General features: G+C 34.9%; 1 protein-coding gene across 1 annotated transcript in view; it reads left to right on the top strand.

Moving 5' to 3' along the window:
• Positions 1-23,364, top strand: part of SPMIP7 (sperm microtubule inner protein 7) — a 63,149-nt gene that overhangs the window by 4,887 nt on the left and 34,898 nt on the right. Inside the window, exon 2 of the mRNA XM_024250279.3 lies at positions 3,610-3,707. Coding sequence (XP_024106047.1) covers positions 3,610-3,707 — 98 coding nt within the window. The remainder of the gene's footprint in view (positions 1-3,609; positions 3,708-23,364) is intronic.

Genomic DNA, 23,364 nt, shown 5'->3' with positions numbered 1-23,364 from the left:
ACTCGGGAGGCTGAGGCAGGAGAATGGCGTGAACCTGGTAGGCAGAGCTTGCAGTGAGCCGAGATCACGCCACTGCACTCCAGCCTGGGTGACAGAGTAAGACGCCATCTAAAAATAAATAAATAAATAAATAAAAATAAAAATAAAATAAAATCGTTTTTCTCAAGATAATTTCCATTTCCTTTATGATTTCTTATTTGATCCTTTGTTTTGTGGCATCATGTTTAATTTCTATATATCCGTTAATTTTCCAGTTTCCCTTCTTTTGTTGATTTTTAGTTTCTTTTCATTTTTACTGGAAAAGACACTGTATGATTTTAACCTTTTTAAATTTATGAAGAAGTGATGAATGGTAGCTGGTCCAAAAGTGATCCTCAGCAATTCACCCTGTTCCTGTATGTGCCTGCCACTCTTACCAATAAACTCTGTTTACTTCCCACGTTGACATTGGGTCTGGACATTTGACTGCCTTGGGCCAATTATATGTTAGTAAGCATCGTGCAAATGGAGACTTGATAAGCACTTGCACGTTGGGATTAGTCCTCTTCAGAGTCTTATCTGGGATCTCAGTCACTATCCTGTGAAAGACCAACCTATGCCCACAGAAACAAATACAAGACACTTGCCAGTATGCCCACCTAAGCCCCCAGCTAATGGTCAGTACCAACTTGCCAGCCATGTGAGTGAGGCCGTTTTTGAACCTTTGCAGCTATTGAAACTGACACCATGTGAAAGAATCACCCCCAAATATCTTCTGAATCCCGGGAGAGAATAAATAGTTGACTTAAGCCGTTAGGTTTTAGAATTGTTTGTTTTTCAAATAGTAGATACTGAAAAGGAGTGGAGGAAAGGATATCCTCATACTTAGTCTTAAATTTGATGACTTTCAGGTGTAATTCATTGTCTAGAGTCCGTCCTTCTAATCTGGCTTAATATTAGAATTCAAGTTTTATTGTTTTCCTAATTTCCTGCTTTTTCAAAGCAGTTGTTTGAATGGCTCCAAATAAGATAGATACCACAAAATGCCATCCTGTTGCTCTTGGCACAATAGACTTCTAGAGAGTTTCCTTTGTCCAGCTTGTCACAGACAGAATCATCTTCATGGTTCTTAAAACTGAAATGACCATGGGATTCAGCATTCCTTTCCTCCCTTTGCTTTGGCCTTTCACCTCTGTGTCTGTATTAGTTTTCTCTTGCTGCTGTAATAAATTGACACAAACTTTCCAGCTTAAAGTGAAACCCATTAATCACAGCTTTGTGGATCAGAAGTCTGGGGAATGTCATCTGGGTCTTCTGTTTAGAATCTATGATAATAATAATGCCAAAATTGGCCGGGCACAGCCATGGCTCACGCCTGTAATCCCAGCAATTTGGGAGGCCAAGGCAGGCGGACTATCTGAGGTCGGGAGTTCAAGACCAGCCTAGCGAACATGGTGAAACCCCGTCTCTACTAAAAGTACAAAAATGACCTGGCTGTGGTGGCGTGTGCCTGTAATCCCAGCTACTCAGGAAGCTGAGGTGGCAGAATTGTTTGAACCCAGGAGGTGGAGGTTGCAGTGAGCAGAGATCATGCCACTGCACTCCAGCCTGGGCAACAGAGTGAGACTTTGTCTCAAATAAATAAATAAAGCCAAAATCAAGGTGTTATCTTGATTCTTATCTAGAGGGTCTGGGGAAAAATCAACTTCCAAGCACATTCAGATTGTTGCAGAATCCAGTTCCTTCCATCTAAACTGTTTATTTCCTCATGTACTGTCAGCCAGGGGACTCTGTCTGCCCCTAGAGGCTACCCATATCCTACTCATGTGATCACCTCAAGCTGCAAAGTCAACAATAGTGCACTGAGGTCCGCTGACACTCTATTCTCTAACTGGCCCTTCTAAAGCCGCAGACTATCCAGCATACACATGTTCTCTATTCCTCCTTTGAAAATCCCCATTTCAGATTCTGTCCTGAGTTTCTCGGTCAAATATTGACTGAATTATCATCAATCATCATCATTATCATCATCATGAAAATAGTATTACTACATTAGTACTAAAAATACTAATGATATTACAACCACTAATTGTTAATTAATAAACATGTTGAGCACTTAAACTACATGCCATAGTTTGCCTATTTCTTTGTATTCATTAATTATAGTTTTTATAACTCTGACAATAGTCATTAAAGTTTAGGAAAATGAGGCTCAGATGGGTCAAATAACTCATGAAGGTCACTCTGGAACCCAAGCAAGTAAGTATATGCATTACTTATATATATATATAATGTATATACTTGTAAGTATATAATATTATATGTAATATATAATGTATATACTTGTAAGTATATAAGATCATATATAATATATATTTATATGTATATAATATATAATATTAGATAGGTGGCATCTGTGATAGAGCTGCACCAGAGTGGCATGCACAGATGACCATGGAGCTCCTATCCTTCCCTAAGCACCTCTCACAATGCATCTCTCACATGCTTCAACATCTCTGTGCTGTCCATTCTGATCTCAAATTTTAACTTTTAATTTTACATTTTGCCAAGTTGGATTAATTCGTGGAACAAAGCTATGAAGTAGGGGACCAAATCAGAAGCCCCCATGGGATAGGAGAATCTATCTCTATGGAAACTACCAGAGGCACCCCAATTATCTTCACCTATGCTAGTCACCTGCCCAAACCAAAGTAATCTATCTCTCTTATTAAAAACCCTTCAAGGGCAATCCATCTGCAGGTTGAGTCTGAGGTTTTCATGTCCTGATCTTGGACTATTTCTTTTGCTTATCTTCTACCATTTCCTATCTACCATTTTACAGTCTGCTATACCTAACATTTTTTAATTTCTATACACATTAAGAGGCTCTCACAGAGCAGGACTACCATTGTACATACTGTTTCCATTCCTGGAACAACTACCCTTCCACTACTTCTCCTTTTTCATCCAAGTTCTACTTTAATTGTCAAGATTATATCAAGTGTTATCTTTGGGGAGATGTCCCTGAGCCCGGACAACCTGGTTAGACTAGGTATTCTTAGATATCCTTCCTATGCACCCCCACAGCACTCTGAGCTCAGCTATTGCTGTATTGCCGCACCATATTGAAATTATCTACTTATGTGTTTGTACTTTCCATTTGCTTATGGACACCTCAAAACCAGGAGCCCGGTTTTTCATCTTTATATAAAAGCTTCCAATTACAGTGTACTGAATATTTTTGAAGGCTGCTTTTTATAATTTGCTAGTATTTTAGGACTTCTAATCTATCATTATATGCATTATCTGCATAATAACCAGACTCATCTTGTGTCACCACCATCCCCAACATGTCTGTGTGCACATACATAGATGTATAGTACCAAATAGGTATCTTCCAATAATAAGTAAGAAATAACAAGTGATTCTGCACTATTATAATTAGGCTCACGTAGAAATTCCAGAGCTATTCTGTTCTCACAGCTAAAAGATCCAGAAAAGTTATTAAATAATCCATTAAAAATGAATTACAATCACACAGTCTAGCTTCTAACAGTAAATATTTCTGTTGAAAAAGAACTTTTATTGTGTTTTTAACCAAAATCCCATTCACTTTTTTTGTGTTTTCAGGTTGGACAAGCCCTGTGAAAGTTACTCCTTTACAACCTCATCATGAAGGACGCTCAATAAGTCACATATTTACATTTGATGAGGAGGCAACATGTACAGTAAGATTTTCTTGCTGGGTGGTATTTTATATATATATATAAAATTAGTTTATTTCATTGTATTATATATATATAATTAGTTTATTTCATTGTTTAGTTATTTGATATTGTATGCCTTGGATGAATAGCTACTATGTATACAGTTCTTCTTATGTTCCAGGTACTGTGCAGACCCTTGCAATCAATGTATATTATGCATTACCTTGCATCATTCCTGCAATACCAGGGGGAGGAGTGAGTAGTAGATGCAGCTGGTGCCCATCACAGACTTCCTTCACTGGCAAGTGTGTCTATTCCCAGTAGCAATGAGTGATGACCAGTGAAAGGCTAACAGCCACCAGACTGGAGGACTGCACCTTCTCATACTGTCTCTTTCAGATTTTGGCCAGTGACTGACTGACTTCTTAGAGCAACAGATTAATGCTACTCTCCAGCTGCATTCTCACTAGCTTCTTTTCCTTCTCCTATTCTTCTGTCTTCACTCCCCTTGGCCTGAGGGCATTCCCACAATATATCACTGGAACAACAATCCTGTCTGAATCCCTGCTCCTTAACAAGTAGTGTTGTTATTCTCATATTATTTGAGAAAACAGGAGCCCAATGATGTTAAGTAACTGAGTTTTGATAAGACGGATAATAAATATAAAACCAAAATTTAAACCTAAATATTTTTCAGAATTTAAGGATTATATTCTTAATCATCTTCTTGTGTAGATTTTATAGTCTCTAAATCCTTGGCATTTAAATTGAGATACTTAAAGAATCCTAAGACATACACAGATATAAAAACATTTTTAAAAAACAGCTTTATTGAGATATATGTCATGCACCATAAAATTCAACCCCTTAAAGAGTGCAATTCAATGTTCTTAGAATATTCACAGAGTTGTGCAACCGTCACCACAATCTAATTTTAGATTTTTATTACCTCAAGAAAACCCATATTCATTAGCAGTAAAGGTATGAATACATTGTAAAGAATCAATTTCCATTTCTGTAACTCCTATATGTATTTCTTCTAAAATTGATCTGCCTGAGAATTTACCCATATAGTGCCATGTTGATTTCTTTTTTTCTCACCTTTTCCTTCACAATAACCCTTTCTAGTTTACTACAAAGGGAAATGGGGCATACCTCTCACATATTAACAGCTGTACTACGGTACATGGCCATGAAACAAAGAGCATGAAACAGAAAGATCATTTAAAGTATGTGTCCTCAATGCCTCCTTTACTCAAGATGTCACACACTGTAGGACTTTATATTTTTCTTTGTCCTGTGCATTTTTCTTTTATAAGAAATTTATGGTATTAGAAATAGTGGCAATTTTGCCTGTTCTAGGCTATTCTGAATTTAGACAAAATGCATAATGTGATTGCAAGGGTAATGAAAATTTTTATTTATTAGTTTTATTTATTCTATCTTGAAATCCTTAACAAAAAAATCCATTGGTCCTGCAGGTAAATCCTGTGAGAGCAAATCAAACTGAACCTTATAAGAAATTGAAGACCTTGTTACCTTTTTAAAAAACCTATGCTACAAATTTATGGCAAGATTCCATGCTTTAACTATTTTAAAACTAGAATTCTGAAGTAGGAACTTGTCATGGAAAGGCTTATTAGCATACTTATTTAAATTTAAAATAAGTTTAGACTTTTTATAGCGTGAATAAATCTAGATATTATTTCCAGCAGTGGAAGCTAAGTAATATGGACCAATATTTCCAATGGCAAAACAACTGGATTAATATTCCTTTTTTCTAATACAGTAGAGAGAAATTACTGGGCCAACAAGAGGATAGATGCTCTAAAATTTAAGCCTAGCACTTAGGGTCACTGTGACACTGAAAGAATCTGCAGTTTTTGAAGAGGCAACCAAGTTTGATTTGAACTTCTGGTGGTCTCACAGAAGTAAAAGATGAGAAGTCGGAGTTGATCCATAAAAGCCACCTATGACTGTGGGCTGAATACCTGGAGGCCTGAACCCTCCAAGTAAGGATAGGTCAACAGTAAAAAGCACTTGAACAGACTGCAGCCTAGCTTAATCCAAGTAAATAAGAAAACTTCAAGTCCTGAACTAGGATGAAGGTGATCCTAGACTGCTCTCATTTCCAGAAATCAGGCAGAAGTAAATAACATTTTTCTTCGAAGGAAGATATTATCTTATTAAACCTCAAAGTATTCTCATTAATAACTTTTAAAGTGTAATGTTCATCACATAATTAACGTATCCAAATACATAAGGAGAAAGTACACTATGAGTGAGAATAAGCAGAAATGAAAGAAAACAGAAACAGATGCACATTGAGTCCATATATTACAAATATGCATAAAATGTTGAAGGAGAAAAAAATGAGCTCACAATTTTTGTAAAAAAATTATAAATTACCAAATGGAAATTAAAAGACTGGGGGAGGGGCCAGGCATGGTGTCTCACACCTGTAATCTTAGCACTTTGGGAAGACAAGGCAGGATCACTTGAGGCCAGGAGTTTGAGACCAGCCTGGCCAACATAGCAAAATCCCATCTCTACTAAAAATACAAATATTAGGCCAGGCTCAGTGGCTCACACCTGCAATCCCAGCACTTTGGGAGTCCAAGGTGGGCGGATCACCTGAGGTCAGGAATTTGAGACCAGTCTGGCCAACATGGCAAAACCCCATCTCTATTAAAAATACAAAAATTATCCAGGTGGGGTGGCACATGTCTGGGAGGTCAAGGCAGGTGGATCACCTGAGGTCAGGAGTTTGAAACCAGTCTGGTCAACATGGCAAAACCCCATCTCTATTAAAAGTACAAAGGTTATCCAGCTGTGGTGGCACGTGTCTGTAGTCCCAGCTACTCTGGAGGCTAAGGCAGGAGAATTGCTTGAACCCAGGAGGCAGAGGTTGCAGTGAGCCAAGATAGCGCCACTGCACTCCACGCTCCAGTCTGGATGACAGAGTGAGACTCTGTCTCAAAAAAAAAAAAAAAAAAAAAAAAAAGAAAAGAAAAAGAAAAACGAAAGAAAAGAAAAGAAAACTGGGGGTAAAAGTAATTCCAGAACTGAAAAATACAATAAACAAAGAACTTTATAGATGGGTTCAGTAATAGATTAGACACAGTTAGAGAGGGAATTGGAGAATTGGAGAACTGGTAGATAAATCAGAAGAAATTATGATGAAGCACAAATATACAAAAATATGAAAAATACAGAAGTGAAAGTCACAAAACTAGGAAATATAGGCCGAAAAAATAACACATGCTTATTTGGAATCCCAAAAGTGTAAGAGAGAAGAAATAGAACACAAGCTAAGATACAATTTTTATATCCACTGCATGTTTATTTCTGATAGCTCACTGAGGCATCCCCTCACATTCTCTGCTGCACATTGAGGATGAGTTATGGCTCTAAACAAACAAGCCAAAGGTGACAGCAACAGAAGCATTCTGGCAGTCTCAGCCCCAGCACCAAGAGTAGTGGCAGAAAAAGTCTCAAGTTAAAGGAGGCAAAGCAGGGAGAACATAAGAATGGAAAAAGGAAAAATCTGAAAGTTCATTTTTCAACATAGTTTATGGTAATTGCATTATTTGGAATCTGGACATCAGTGCCATATTTTGTCAGGTCTTGTTAAATATGAAGCAATTCTGGAAATTGAGGCATTTAATGATGCTGATGGTACTAAAGTTTTATTAGGACATAAAGGAAGTTCTACTTCAATGTGATTACTTTTATCAGAAGAAACTAAGGAACATTTACAGTTAGAAGTAGAGATTCCCACTGAATCAGATTCCAAGAATAGCAAAGATATCAAAGAGCAAATTTAGTCCCTTCTCTATGAAATAGTAGACACACAACATGTAGAAGACAGCAATAGAGAGAAGATGCACCAGCAAGAAAATAGCCACTAGAAAGTGAAGACAGACAGCAAGGAAATAAGGTAGATGATAAATCTGAGTACCTGGAAATGAAAACATTTTATAAATAAACTGAAGATACATAACATATACAAGTGAGTTTATAGGAATATAATCAGAAAGTAGAAGAGATGCTATATTAGAGAAAAATCCAGATTCCCCTGAAAGATTATGCCATACTATCGTGATATTGCATACCAAGATAATAGTCAACAAGCATGTGAACTATAGAAAATATGACATAAATTTCAGATACTGCTAGAGGAGATTTAAACACAGGTTTAGAAAAAGTAATTGTCTCTCTGATAAAGGGCAATAAAAACTGGTGTATTTCAGACTATGATGACTCCGGCTGATGGGAGTTATTATAAACAGTGATACTTACATTGATTGTACCTACCCTGATATTTTTGTCAGAAATTACTATATTAGTTTCAAACATACTACTTAAGACATAAATTTTTATCTATTTGAAACATGTACCTAATTAATCAGAAAAAAGTTAATGACATTTCAATAGAAGTTTGAAATGACCATAATGTAGTTATTTTAGTTATCAAAGTATGGGGGATTGGGTTGTGAAATGCCTCTTAGGACACAAGCAAAATATATGAATTGATGTATAGTACAAAACACTTCTTAGCACATTAGACTGGTCATATCACAGCTGCTGTTATTAGACACCTGTTTAAATTTTAGGAAACTTACATAAATTACTAGCACTTAATTTCAGGCTTGATTTGCCTCTGGCTAATTAAGCACTCTCACACCAGTAGCTTTAGTATTGCACTACGTTTTTGAAATAAAAGTAAATAAAGCCTCCCCATTAAGATTGATTTATGATATATAAAATGTTCTCATGGCCTGCTTGTTTACAAAGTGTAAACCATTTTCACTGGAATTTACCTATTTATGGCTCAGAAATAGTTTTATGTTGAAAATATTTATATTTTAGAAAAGGAGATAAACACAACTTCATTCATGAAATAAATATTAGCCTAAAGAATAATAAGAAATGTTTTCCTTTAAGTGTCAGAGGCAGCATTTGATCAAGTTAACACAGTTTAATTAATTAATTAATTAATTAATTTAAGACAGAGTCTTGCTCTGTCGCCCCAGCAGAGTGCAGTGGCATGATCTTGGCTCACTGCAACCTCTACCTCCTGGGTTCAAGCAATTCTCATGCTTCATCCTGCCGAGTTGCTGGGATTACAGGCATGTGCCACCACCCCTGGCTATGTTTTGTATTTTTAACAGAGACAGGTTTCACCATGTTGGCCTGGTTGTTCTCGAACTCCTGACCTCAAGTGATCTGCCTGCCTCGGCCTCCCAAAGTGCTGGGATTACAGGTGTGAGCCACCATGCCAGGCCAACACTGTTTTAAAATAAGGTAATTGTTTTGGTTACTAGGGTCAAAATCAAAGAGATTATATATTTTTTATTATATCTACCTCAAATTGCAATCTAATAATTTCTGCATATGTAGAATAACCCAAAATAATAAGCTGGTAAAATAAGCTGTAATTTTTCTGATGTGATATTACTGATAGATACAGCATTGATATTGTTGATACAACATTGACATTAATTTGAATAATGTTCATTTATATTCTCAAATTTAGAATGCTATTACTTTCATAAAGCAATACTTTTATAAGAAGCTTAGGAGTAAAAGAGCTGATGAATAAATAAAGTAAGTTTTACTGGATTTTTCGGTACACAATCATTCATAAAATTCTGGGAATTGAGGATCAATTCTGCTGTAGTCAATTTGAATATTTTGTAATTCCAAATCTGAATAAATAAAGCTTGTATTTAATTACGTGGTAAAATGAAAAAAGTTAATAAATTTTTTAAAAATGTAAAATTTCTTCACTTAATATTATTTGAAAGCAACAAAATACAGAAGAATTTAAAAAGTAAAGACCTAATCAACCAGAGAAAAACTGCATAAAACCAAAATCAATGATAATATCTTAAAAGCAGCCAGAGGTGGGGGAAGAAAACACAAATTACCTTCAAAGCCTTGATAGATCTTTTCTACATAGCAATAATAGATTACAATAGGAGTTCTTATATATATATATTTATTACATATTTAATATATAATATATTCATGTTTAATATGTTGTATATAGTTTATATATTATATATTGTATATGTGATATATATTTTTATATATTATATTATGTGCTATACATTATATTTATATATGGTACATTATATTTATATATTTCTATATTTGATATATACTATATGCTTATATTTATATATAATATTTACTACATTTATATTTGACAGTATATGCTTATATTTATGTATAATATATACTACATATTATATAAATATATTATATAATATGTATACATCATATATACCATATAATACATTATATATACATATTATTATATATAATATATTGCATATATTATATTAAATATTATATATAAATATGTTACATGTTATATGATATAGATTATAATATATAATTATAACTAATATGATATCTAACATATATAATATAATATATAATCTTATTATATATTATATGTTATAATATATAATTAGATATTATATTATATTACTATATATTATTACATAGTATATGATTATATATAAAAAGCATAAGCTAATATACAATATGTAAAATATAAATATATATTTATAATATGGAAACCATCAACTAATATATATAATAAATATATATGTAATATCTTTATTACATATAAAATGTATATTATATATTTATGTATATGATGTTATATTATCATATACATGATAAAATGTTCTATTATATTATATGTGTATATGTTATATATATTATATTATGTTATATGTGTATTGAAATGGTGTCATTGTCTGGGGTAATACCCGAGGTTTGTGATCCCTTGGCCATGGAAAACTAAGACACATCAGAGTGAAGGTAAGAGTGGTTGTTTAACAGGCAAAAGAAAGAAAAGAGCTCTCTTCACAGAGAGGGTTCCTGGAGAAAACGGGTTCCTGCTTCCGCAGTGAAATGCAGGTTTTATAGATGAGCTTGAGGAGGTGGTGTCTAATTTACATAGGGCACACAGGATTGGCTGAACCAGATGTGCCATTTGCATAGCACATGGGAATCTGGCCACTGCCACCCTAATCTTATTATGTAGATGGGTTCTCTACCTGGCTGGCACCATGTTGCTTGCTTTCTACAGTACACGTGGTGACAAAGAAAACGGAAGATGGAGCCTCCATGTTGAATATACCTGGCTTCCTGGTAGCCCTTCTCTATTGGCACAGCTGACAGCATTCACACATGCAAACTTCGAGCTTATTTATCTATGTTTACAGCTAGATTTTTCAGGCTGATCTTTGTTAGAAAAGAAATGATTTAGGTGCTGCTTTTTGTTAAAAGGGAAACCCTGCCAAGGACTCTGTTGCACTTACTATCTGCTTAAATAATTTGTTTCTAGCTCCTGTATCAACATGTCATTGTATTTTGCTACACTGACAGAGCACCATTAAATTAAAAATATTGCAAACCACACAAAATCCACAAAACAAACAGAAGAAAATAAAATAAATCTATTCAAAATTCAACCAACTATAATAAAACAAAAAACAAGAATCAAAACAATCTAGTGAAGACAATTACTCCCACATCAACTATTTAGCAGTAAATGAAACATTGTACTACACCACTCCAAACTGAATTACATATTTTCAAATAAGCCTTTGAGATTATAAAGGTCTGCCTTCATACAGAAATCCAAAAATTAAATACAAATCAGTGACAAAAAATAAAAAATTATCTTGGAATAATAATTAAATGGTGCAAAGGAAAAACAGAAAAAAATAAAAGTTTAATAAAGAACGTTGAATAAAAAATGAAAAAACATCCAAGAGATGAACATGACACAAAGAATATTTAAAAGTATTAAAGAGAAGGTGATTGAAGTGGAAGATAAACAAAGAAGAAACAATATACATATAATTGGAGTTCCTGAAGAGCAAAAACCAAACAGTGGAACAGAATGTGTTAAACCGTGGTTTCTGGACCTTGGCATGGTCAGAAGTTTGGGCTTCATAACTCTTTGCTGAAGGAAACTATCCTGTGCAATGTAGGATGATTAGCAGCACCCCTGACCTCACCCACTAGATGCCAGTAGCACCCTTCCCAGGTGAAAAGCTACAAAATGAACAGCAAAGTAAATCAAAAGAAAGCACGAAAAGAAAAATAAAAAAATGATAAGCAAAGTAATGAATAAATTAGAGAAGATGAAGTAACAGGCACTCAAGCTACTTTTCTGCTTTAGCCAAATAGAAAACTGGACAAATTATAAAAAATAATCATTTCCAGACACTGGCCAAAGGCACTGAAGGACCGGGATCTCTAAAGAAGGGAAACTAACAATGTGAGCCCTACAATTACACCAGCTTGCTTCCTGGGGGCAGTTTTTAAGCCACAGCCCAGGAAAGTGAAACCCAAACATAGCTTTACATTCTTGTTGGATTGAAGAGAGAGATTAGAGTTCTGGGAAGCCAAGGAATGTTGAATTTGCAGGGTAAGATGGCAGAGAAGAGGGAGTTATGAGGATGTGGAGAAGCAGTGGGGCTTTGGAGATATGCAGAAGAGATAGCTCAGGTCTTTGGGTACTGATCTATATATACATAAGAAGGAACTACTAAAGCTAAGGAAAAACCCACTGTAAAGAAGTGGGCATAAGCTTTCCCTGAAACTCAAACAGGACAGGGAATGTTTTATGCCCCCACAAACTAGAATAAAAAACTTTATAGTACATAGGTACATCAGGTCAGATCTTCAAAGGGATATTACCTTTGTAGTCAGGCTTAACTAGTCCAACTTTAAAGAGTCCTCTGGACTTTCTCAAATTTTAAAAGCATCCAACTGATTCCAATTACTTTATTTGCTGGAAAAAAGAATCCAAAACTTAAGAATAAAACAACTTCCAGCAACCAACCAACAACTTAAAGTCCAAAATAAGTTCTCAGTTTAAAAAATAAAATGAAACTACTTTTCATGCAAAGAAGCAGAAAAATATTACCCATAGGGGAAAAATCTGTCAATAATAACAGTTCTATGAGTGATAGACATAGAAGACCAAGCAGCTATTGTATTCAAACAACTATTACAAATCTGTTTCATATGTTCAGATCATAGAGACAGAGCCATAACCATGATGAGAACAAGGGATGATATGAAGATGCAAACGGACTTCTAGACATGAAAAATACTTCTGAAGTAAAAGATAAGTTGGTAGTTTTAAGAACAGAGCAGATCTTGCATGATGAAAGATCAGTGAAAATAAAGACATAGCAACATAAACTATTCAAAATGAAAAGAGAGAAAATAAAGCTTCAAAATAAAGCATCAGTTACTGTGGAACGGTATCTAGTAAGAAGTCTAACATACATGCATTAGGGTCTCAGAATAAAAGTGAGCTGAAAAAAAGAATGGTGACACAATTACACAAATTGTTGCTAACTGATAAAAATTATAAATCTGAAGACACAAGATGTTCAACAAATTTCAATCTGTATAAATTTTTTTTAAAATTATGCCCAAAACACATCAATGACATTACTGAAAAACAGTGATTGAGATAAAATCTTAAAAACAGCTAGAGAAGAGATATTTACAAAGAAACACATGTAAGAATGACTTCTGGCTTTTTGTCAGTTTGTGCAAGCCAGAAGAAAATAAATGCACATATTTTAAGTAACAAAAATAAATAACAATAAACTAAGAAGATATTAACTAACAATAAAAATATTTAAAATTAGAGGCAAAATAGAAACATTTTTGTAAAAACAAAGCTGAAAGAATGCACTGCCAGTAGACCTGAAGGAATTTCTTTAGACAGAAGAAAATAATGTATATGAAAATTCAAGTTTACATAATGAAATAAATTGAGATGAACAGAAATGGTAAACATACGGGTAAATATAAAATACTATTTTTCATCTTGGAGTTCTTTAAAGTATTACTGTTTAAAGCAACAATAATAGTAATGTGTTTCAGGTTTATAGCATACAAAAAAGTAAATTGTGAGACAGTAGTAGAAGGGATAGCAAAGAAAATGAGCATATGCTGTTTAAATTTTTTTACGCTATTTTTGAAATGATATATTATTATCCTGTAAACCCTGGAGTTAAAGATGTATATTGTAAAATATGTATACTATAAATCCTAGAGAGACAGCAACAACAGGAAAGAAAAAAATTTTTAAAGCATATGTAGTAAGTTAATAGGAGGAGATAAAATGAAATTTTAAAATTAAAAAAATTCTTAACTAACTCAAAAGAAAATAACACAAAAGAAAAATAGAGAAGATAAAACAAATAGAAAACAAAAACAGATTTAAACCAAATTATGTCCACTGTTAAATAGAATTTAATATAATGAACTTAAAAGTCACAAATTGTTAGTTGGATAAAAAATTAAGACCCGGCCGGGTGCAGTGGCTCACGCCTGTAATTCCAGCACTTTGGGACGCCGAGGAGGGTGGATCACCTGAGGTCAGGAGTTCAAGACCAACCTGACTAACATGGTAAAACCCTGTCTCTACTAAAAATACAAAAATTAACCGGATGTGGTGGCGGGCGCCTGTAATCCCAGCTACTCAGGAGGCTAGGCAGTAGAAACGCTTTAACCTGGGAGGCAGAGGTTGCAGTGAGCTGAGATTGCACCATTGCGCTACAGCCTGGGCAACAGAGTGAGATTCTGTCTCCAAAAAAAAAAAAAAATTAATACCCTACTTATACACTGACCACAATAAAACCATGTGAAATATAAATAGAAGTTTAAGGTAAGATGTGAAAATATATATCATTCAAAAACTAGTCAAGTTAATGCAGAATTAGCTGTAATAACATCAGACAAAGTGAATTTCAGAACAAGAAATTTTACTAAGGACTCAGATATTTTACAATAAGAAAGGGATCAATCCATAAAATGTACATAAAATGTATTTAAAATGTATATCACCTAATAACAGAACTCAAAATACACACTCAAAATATAAGTTTGAAGCACAAACTTATAGAACTGAAAGGCAGATTTACTGTTAGTAGATATCTCAAAACTCTGTCGTCAGTAGTTTATAGGAAAGGTAGATAGAAAAAAAGGGGGATATGGAACATATGAAAAACATTATGAACTAACTTGGCCTAATTGATGTAAATAACAGTGGCACACAGAACATTCACTGAGATAAATTATATTCTGGAATATCAAACAAATCAAATGAAATCAAAAGAATTGAAATTATAGAAAGATGTTCTCTGATTGCAACACAATTAAACTAGAACTCAATAATAAAAGATGCCTGGTAAAAAATAAAAACATATATGCACATTTAGAATATAGCGATATACAAATGGTTAATACATCATTATAAAGTTAGGTTTATTTCAGTTACGTAAGGTTTGCTTAACTTTAGAAAATTGATAAATGTGATTCATTGCACTAACTGATTAAAATACAAGCCATCTACTCATCTCAAGATATGAAAAAAAAATTGACAAAAAGGATTGACATTCTCCTTAAATTAATAATGGATATCTGTGAAAAGGTAAATCAAACTTAATATTAAATAGTGAAATGTTGAAAGCATCCCCTCTGTAATCAGTCTCAAGCAAGTATGTCCTCTTTCACGTTCTCTTTTCTCCTCCTCCTTTCACCTAAGCACTGAAGTTCTTAGCCAGCCCAGTCAAGCAAACATAAAAATGGTATACAAATTGGAGGTGACTAAACAATACTATTATTCTTCGTAATATGATTATGTATGTAAACATCCAAATAAATAGGCAGTTAAATTACTTTTCATTTTATTTTACCTTATTTTATTTTTAAGACAGAGTCCTTCTTCGTCACCCAGGCTGGAGTGTAGTGGTGTGATCACAGCTCACTGCAGCCTCAACCTCCCAAGCTCAAGCCATCATCCTCCCTCAGCCCCCCAGGTAGCTGGGACTACAGGCATGCACCACCATGCCCAGCTAATTTTTGTATTTTTGTGGAGACTGGGTCTCGCCATGTTGCCCCAGCTTGTCTGGAACTCCTGAGCTCAGGCAATCTGCCACCAACTCCAGGCTATACAGTTAAACTACTATGATAAAAAGAAACTGAATAAGGTTTTTAGAAATAAACATTATTGGAAATGCATTTATTGTATTCTAAATATCAGCAAGAAACAGAAAGTTTTAAAACATTTAACCTATCACTTAAAATTGTATCGAAAACTATTCACTATTGAGTAATAAATTTATGAAACTATATTCAAGAATCCTATGGCAAAACTAGTAAATGTATTGAGAGAAAATCTAAAACCTAAATAGACAGGGAAATATGCTATTATCTGGAATGGAAACTTAAAATGTTTAAAAAGTTCAGAGCTTCCTAAGTTGATTTATAGTTTCAGTGCCATCTAAATCAATATTCTAACTATATTTTTGTGGGATTTTGAAAAGTTCTTTAAAAAAATAGATACACAAAAACAAAGAATCAGAAATAACTAAGACTATTCTTAAGTACAGGGGAAAAATTCAATATCCTTTTATAGCCTCACAAGGGTCACAATGTTTTAATGGAAAAACTTCTGTTTTTCAAGAAAAAAATGTTCACTCACTAGGATGTAACCTGAGTGTTGAAGCAATTCTCCTCTTGCCTGAGAGAATAAAAACTACTCAAAGCTTTTCCTGACCTACAATTAAAAGAAACAATAAGAGGCGTTCTTGAGCTTGCAGGATAATACAGATTCTGGGTCCCACATTTTCCCTAACGGCCTCACCATTGGGTTAGCTTACTAGAAACTCAGTATCAGAGCCTTTACCTTGAGAAGACAGCCATGAGCAGGCTTTTCTGCAAACGAAAATAGCCTTACAACAGCCTTCAGTTTTAGAACTTCCAAATTATGCTAAACCTTTCACCCTGTTCATTCATGAAAATAACGTTCAGGCATTAGGAGTACTTACCCCAAAACGTGAAGGAAAATAGAGGCCAATCGCATATTATAGCCTGTGATTGGACTCAGTAGCTAAGGCATATTTTAATTGTTTAAAAGCAGTAGCAGCAGCAGCCAAATTGGTAGTTTCATCTGAGCCGCTTTTAAGACACGAGCTTTATTTGCAAGTCTTGCACACTGCAAAATATATATATTAAATTCCAGTCAAACTCTGTATTTGTCAGCAAGTAGATTAACACCTTCTGGAATTCTTCTCTTGTCTCCTAATTTCTATCTGAAATGTTGCAACTTACTTAACCCTGCTACTCTACTACCCCTGCCTCATGCAGGTGAAGACCACAATTGTGAGTGTAGTGTTAGAAATAGTGGCTTCTCATGTTCATATGTGAGATAATCCCTTTGATAATCCTGAGTTGATACTTTTTGGTTTTGGGTCTTATTATAAAACTCAGAAGGAAAATACCAGGCAGGGTATGATCTTTTCACCTGAAATGAGTTAATACAGAAGAGAACTCTCACCTAATATAAGTCAGTTTCTCCTGAGCTTGTACATATAGCTAAAGACAAGTCAGTAAATATTTATACAGATAGTTACATGCTTTTGGAGTAGTCCATGATTTTGACGTGTTATAGAAACAAAGAGAGGGACCCCCCATTAAAAACAGTCTCCAAGCAAATGCACTCCTTTCTGCTATCTTCTTATCACCACGAACTGCCATTATTAAGATTGAAGCTCATAGCTGTAAAACTGAACCTGAATATCAAAGGAATTCCCTGGCAGATTTCTATGCTAAATCAACTAGTGCCGAAACTGTTAGGATACACAATTTGAATAAACTCTGTAAGATTGATCCAAGTCAACTCCCATATGTTGACCTATTTAACAAACTGTGAAATGTGCCTGATTTGGAAAAACAAAATTGGTATCCGAATGGCTGTAAATTCAGTGTTAAACGTGAACTCAAAGAGCTCTCAGATGGGTGCCTAATACTTCCTTCTGGTACTTCCTGAGTCCTTGAAGCTTCCACTGTTAAAAGGTTTGCACTCCACAAAGCTCTTCACTCTACAACTCATCATGTAACAGACAGCATGATCCAAATTATGAACAAATACTGGTGGAGTAACTGTTATCAAATTGATAAAATGGCTTATAACCAATGTTTGCTTTGTCAAACTCATAATCCTGTGAAAACAATAAAAACTTCAGGTGGTGTATTTTCACTATCGGACTTTATTCAGTTGTCATTTTCAGTGGGATATCCGTATATTTACATGTTATCTGGCTGGATACATGGTATCTGATCTTGTGATGGTAGCTAAGAAGTTATTTAAAAAGTATTTCCTTTATGGAGCATCCCTGGGGAAATCTCCGGCAACAGAGGAACCTATTTCACTGGACAATTTAGAAAGCAGTTGAATAAGCTTATGCGCACAATGGCATCACCATTGTCCCTATTACCCTTAGTCTTCTGGAAATGTCAAAAGACAAATGGCATTTTACAGCTGAAATTGGCAAAGTTAACTGAATCAAACTGATTGCATTGGCCAAAGATATTACCTCGGCTTTAATGGTAATCAAATCCACCCCCAGTGGAAAACATCGATTGACTCCTTATGGAATAGTTCCTGGAAGGCATATGCCCTTAATAATAGAACCTTGAGTATCTTCCATTATCCTAAACTCTGATATGACTAAATACTGCAGGTTTTGATGCATTATGTCTAAGTGTATTTTCACCAGGTGAAGGAGATCTTCCATGACTCACAGACTGAGAACAACCAGACCTTTCAAAACCCAGAACCTGGAGATTGGCTCTTCTGAAAATGACATCAGAGACCTCATTGAACCCACGGTCTTCTCCCTATTGGAAGAGACCATACCAAGTTCTACTTGCCACCCACGCTGCAGTAAAATATCAAAGAGTTAAACCATGGGTTCACATCTTAAAACTCAAAAGGGCCCCTCCAAGCTCCTGGAAATGTATGCCTGTTTGAGACTTGAAGGTAAACCTGACCAGGAAAACTTTTCCCCAGAAGCAGACGGCATCCTAGACATTGACAGCTATCCTAAGGCCATAGATCAAGACTTTTCTGACATCATAAAAACTGAAAACCTTATCCTTTTTCCTCTTTTTCCTACTTATGCCATCCTAATCCTTCGCTTTCTTTACAGGAAAAGCCATGGACTGTAATTTGTGGATGGCTTTAGCAAAGGCTTATGCTCCAGTAAGAAACCAGAACAATTGTTAAATTTGTAGCTAATGCCCCCAAATCAGGAAACGATTCCACTAATGCCACTGCCTGTCTGTGTTACCAGTGACAGTCATGCTAAAACCTCAAAGGAGGAGTAGAAATTGATATTCTAGACATGACTGCTACTTGCTTTCCTATGCTTATTGAAAACAATACTCTGACCTTTCCAATTAATAACAGAGTGGCTACCAAATATAAAAAACCTATCCAAGTGATGCTTACAAAAGGTATATTGTGCTTCCAGGCATTGAATACTGAAGATTTGGGGATCACTTATGGGGGTACGAATAATTGCTTGTATGATGTCACTGGACTAAATCCAGTAAGGTCTCGTTCCACTGAATACTGTTATGCATCCTTCCAGCATGCTATAAAGGGACCACACACAGAAAATAAATTACTCATTGAACTTGGCTCACACGCTATGTAGGTCTGTGTGTGAAAAAATGTAACTGGCATCTGCTCACATGCCACCAGGTGGCCCTCTTTTCCAGCTCCTGGGGGCCTGCAGACACATTGGGTCTGAGGAGAATCTGTTTACTGTGTTCTGCCTCCTTGCTGGTTCACATCTTGCTAATGGGCCTGGCTCACTCCTGTCTTCCAAATAGCTTTCTCTGAAAGTTTCCATAATACCTTCCATAATCAAAGGCCAAAGTGATCAATAACCAAAATTAGTACTAACCTTAAAGTGGAATGAAGATAAATTAATTTCCACTAAGAAAAGTTTCTAATGAGGTTCCTGGATGCTCACTCTTGTTGGTAGATGGCGCCAGTTGTATGGAACTTGAAGGTAATCCATAAATTGGGAAAAAATCTTGAAATTTGTAGCCAATTATATTTTCCAGGGTTTAAATGGAAAGAAGCCACTCTCCTGAAGGGGGATTAAAAAAAGGTCATGTTCAGCAAAAACACTTGATAGAACACCATACGGTGTTAGATCTCTTCTTGGCTTATATTGGGGTCTTGCATATGGTGCTAAACAGAACTGAATGCTGCACTTATCTTCCCCCTGGTTTTACTACTACAGAAAGCTTAATTTAAAAGGTAGCCAACACTGCAATTCCTGTAGACACTGCCACCGAATGCACCAGGGACATTTCTTAGGGGAAAGAAACACATGATGTGTTTATGGGAGTAGCTAACAGCTGGTTTGCAGGCGTCCTAAATGGTGGATGGCAAGGCTGGCTAGTCTAAGATTTTCTCATCTCTGTGTTTCATTTAGTCATCTACAGATTACTATGATTGATATTACCAGGCTAACTACAAAAATAGATACCTCTTTAAATCAGACCATTTTACAGCACACTATGGTTCTTAATTGCCACTCCACCCCAAACACAGACTATGACCACTAAGACTTAAATACTGATGAATTGTCTTTATTGCCTGAATTTTGAATTGTTTGTTCTGGTGAGTTTGGTTCGCAGAGATTTCTGTTGCATAGTGTACTTCACTTTCTTTATATTATCCTCCCAGTAGCCATTATAGTGGCCTCCCTCCTGTGTTATATCCCTTAAGAATCATAAATACTTATATGTAGCCATCCTTTGTACATCAAAATATCTCATTACAGTTAGAGTAACAAAAACACAAGGAAAACATAATCATCCAACTAATTTCATATAACGAATTGTGAATTTATATAGAGATCAAACAAGTCCATTATGAAGGTGACAGAAGGGAGTGTCAATGCCAAGATTTTGGTTAATCTCTTAAAATTGAGTGGCTGAGCAAAAGAGAATAATTGTTAAATTAAATTACATTTGGCCTGAAACTAACCTATGTATGTAATAAACTGTAATCTAAATTATAGGTGAACCAACTGCAACCTAACAACTTGTGAGTAAATTCTTGCAACGTGCAGCTGTGTTGCAGCCAATCATAGCAGCCAAGCTTTCAGCCAATCACAGGTTGCAAACCAGCAAAACTTGTTAAACTAAGGCAAACACGGAACTGTAACCATGTAGACTATTTTTGTATGTCACTTCTGTTTTCTGGCTATAAATATTCCCTGCCCACAATTTGTAGTAGAACTCTCTGAACTGCTTTTGTGTTGAGTGCTACCTTGTTCACGAATCTTTTTTTTCTGCCCAATTAAACACTGCTAAATTTAATTTAAGGTTCTTTTTTTTTTTTTTTTCTTTTTTTGAGATGGCGTCTCGCTCTGTCACCCAGGCTGGAGTGCAATGGCATGATCTCAGCTCACTGCAACCTCCACCTCCCAGGTTCAAGCAATTCTCCTGCCTCAGCCTCCTGAGTGGCTAGGATTATAGGCACTTGCCATCATGCCTGCCTAATTTTTTTTTTTTTTTTTGTAGAGATGGAGTTTCACCCTGTTGACCAGGCTGGCCTTGAACTCCTGACCTCAGATGATCCTCTGGCCTCGACCTCCCAAAGTGCTGGGATTACAGGCATGAGCCACCACATTCGGCTTTTCTTTTTAATAGTAACATATTCACAGGTTCCAGGGATTTGAACATGGATATATTTGGGGCTTTAAATATGAATATATTAAAATGATTTTAAAAATTCAAGTAAAGGAAATGAGGGAAATTTATTCCCAACAAGTGTACATTAAAAGAAATCCTGCCTAATAAAATGTTACTTTTTTCTTTTTAAGATTCATATGATTGTTTTAAATAAAAGTATAACATTGTCCTCTGAACGTATGTATGACAACTGTAGAGTAAGAGATGAAAGCATGTGATAAATTAACATAAGGTTGCAATGTTTGTACACGTTATGTGAAGTGGTATGTTAACTCTAAGTGAACTGTGGAGAGTTAAACATGCACATTGTTTTCTCTAGAGGAGTCACTAAAATGCAGTGTAAAGAAGTATAGTTAAAGAGTCGACTGATGGCTTAAGTTGGAATACTTAAAAAGCAAAAAGACAAATTTAAATAATTCCCAAAAAGGCAGAAAAAAAAGGAACAGAGAAATAGAAACGTAGGGCTTTCCAGAAGCCAGTAATAAAATGCTACACTTAATCCAAATATATCATAATTACATTAGTTACATTAATGGTAATATACTAAACATTCCAATTATAAGGCAGACATTGTCAGAATAGATAATAAAGCAAGACACAGCCATATGCTATTTACAAGAGGCATACTTCAGATATATAAAGATATAAATCCATTGAAAGTAAGCAAATGAAAAATACATACAATGTAAATAAAATATAAATAGGCTGTAGTGGCTATTTTGAGATCAGATTAAATAGACTTCATGAAAAAGGGTGTTACAAGACATAAAGAGAGTCAAGTCTTAGTTACAAAACAGTTAATTTGTCAAGAAAACCTAACAATCATAAATGTATATGCATCTAGTAACAAAGGTTCAAAATACTTGAGGCAAAAATGAACAGACCCAAAAAGGAGAGATACACAATTCCACTGATCACCTTACGGGATTTTAACATCTTTGTCTACTTGATGAAGCAACTAGACAAAACAACTAGTAAATACATAGATCTAAACAATACATCAATCACCTTCAGGTAGTTGATATTTATGGAACACTACACCAAACAAACACTAAATATTCTTTTCAAATGCACATGATATGTTTACTACTATACATGATATGTGGGGACATAAAACAAGTCTTAATACATTTAAAAGTATTGAATTCATCCCACATATGTTCTCTAGCCAACACAGAGTCAAATTAAAAATCAATGACCATAAGACATCTAGGAAAATATCAAATATTTTAAAATTAAACACACTTCTAAATAACCTACAGGTCAAAGAAGAAGTCACAAGATAAATTAGAAAATATTTAAACTTAGTGCAAAATAAAACATATCAAATTTTGTATAATGCAGTTAAAACTCTGCTAAGAAGAAAAATTAGCCTTATTTGCTTACCTTAGAAGACAAGAAAGATCTAAAATTAATGATAATGTTTCAATATTAAGAAACTAGAGGCTGGGTGTGGTGGCTCACGCCTGTAATCCTAGCACTTTGGGAGGCCAAGGTGGGTGGATCACTTGAGGTCAGGAGTTCAAGATCAGTTTGGTCAACATGGTGAAACCCCGTCTCTACTAAAAATACAAAAATTAGCCTGGCATGGTGGCGGGTGCCTGTAATCCCAGCTACTTGGGAGGCTGAGGCACACAGATCGCTTGAACCCAGGAGGCGGAGATTGCAGTGAGCTGAGATCATGCCACTGCACTCCAGCCTAGGCAACAGAGTGAGATTAAGTATATATATATATATATATATATATATATATATATATATATATATATATATAAAGAGAGACTAGAAAAATTATTAAATTAAACCAAAAATAAGAAGGAAGAAAATTTAAAATTAGTAAGAATGGAAATTGTGAAATGGGGGATAGATACACAAGAGAAAAAATTTGAAAAGTCAAAAGTTATTTCCTAAGTGTCCATAGACAGACGAATGGATAAAGAAAATATGGTGTGTGTTCGTGTGTGTATAAATATATATTAGAATATTATTCAGCCATAAAAAGAAAAAGAACCTGCCATTTACCACAACATGTATGAACCTGAAGGACATTGTAAGT

This window comes from Pongo abelii, chromosome 6, assembly GCF_028885655.2.
Source record: "Pongo abelii isolate AG06213 chromosome 6, NHGRI_mPonAbe1-v2.0_pri, whole genome shotgun sequence".
In the NCBI taxonomy this organism is placed as follows: domain Eukaryota; kingdom Metazoa; phylum Chordata; class Mammalia; order Primates; family Hominidae; genus Pongo; species Pongo abelii.
Note: the sequence above shows the minus strand (reverse complement) of the source record. Positions and strands in the feature narration are given on the sequence as shown.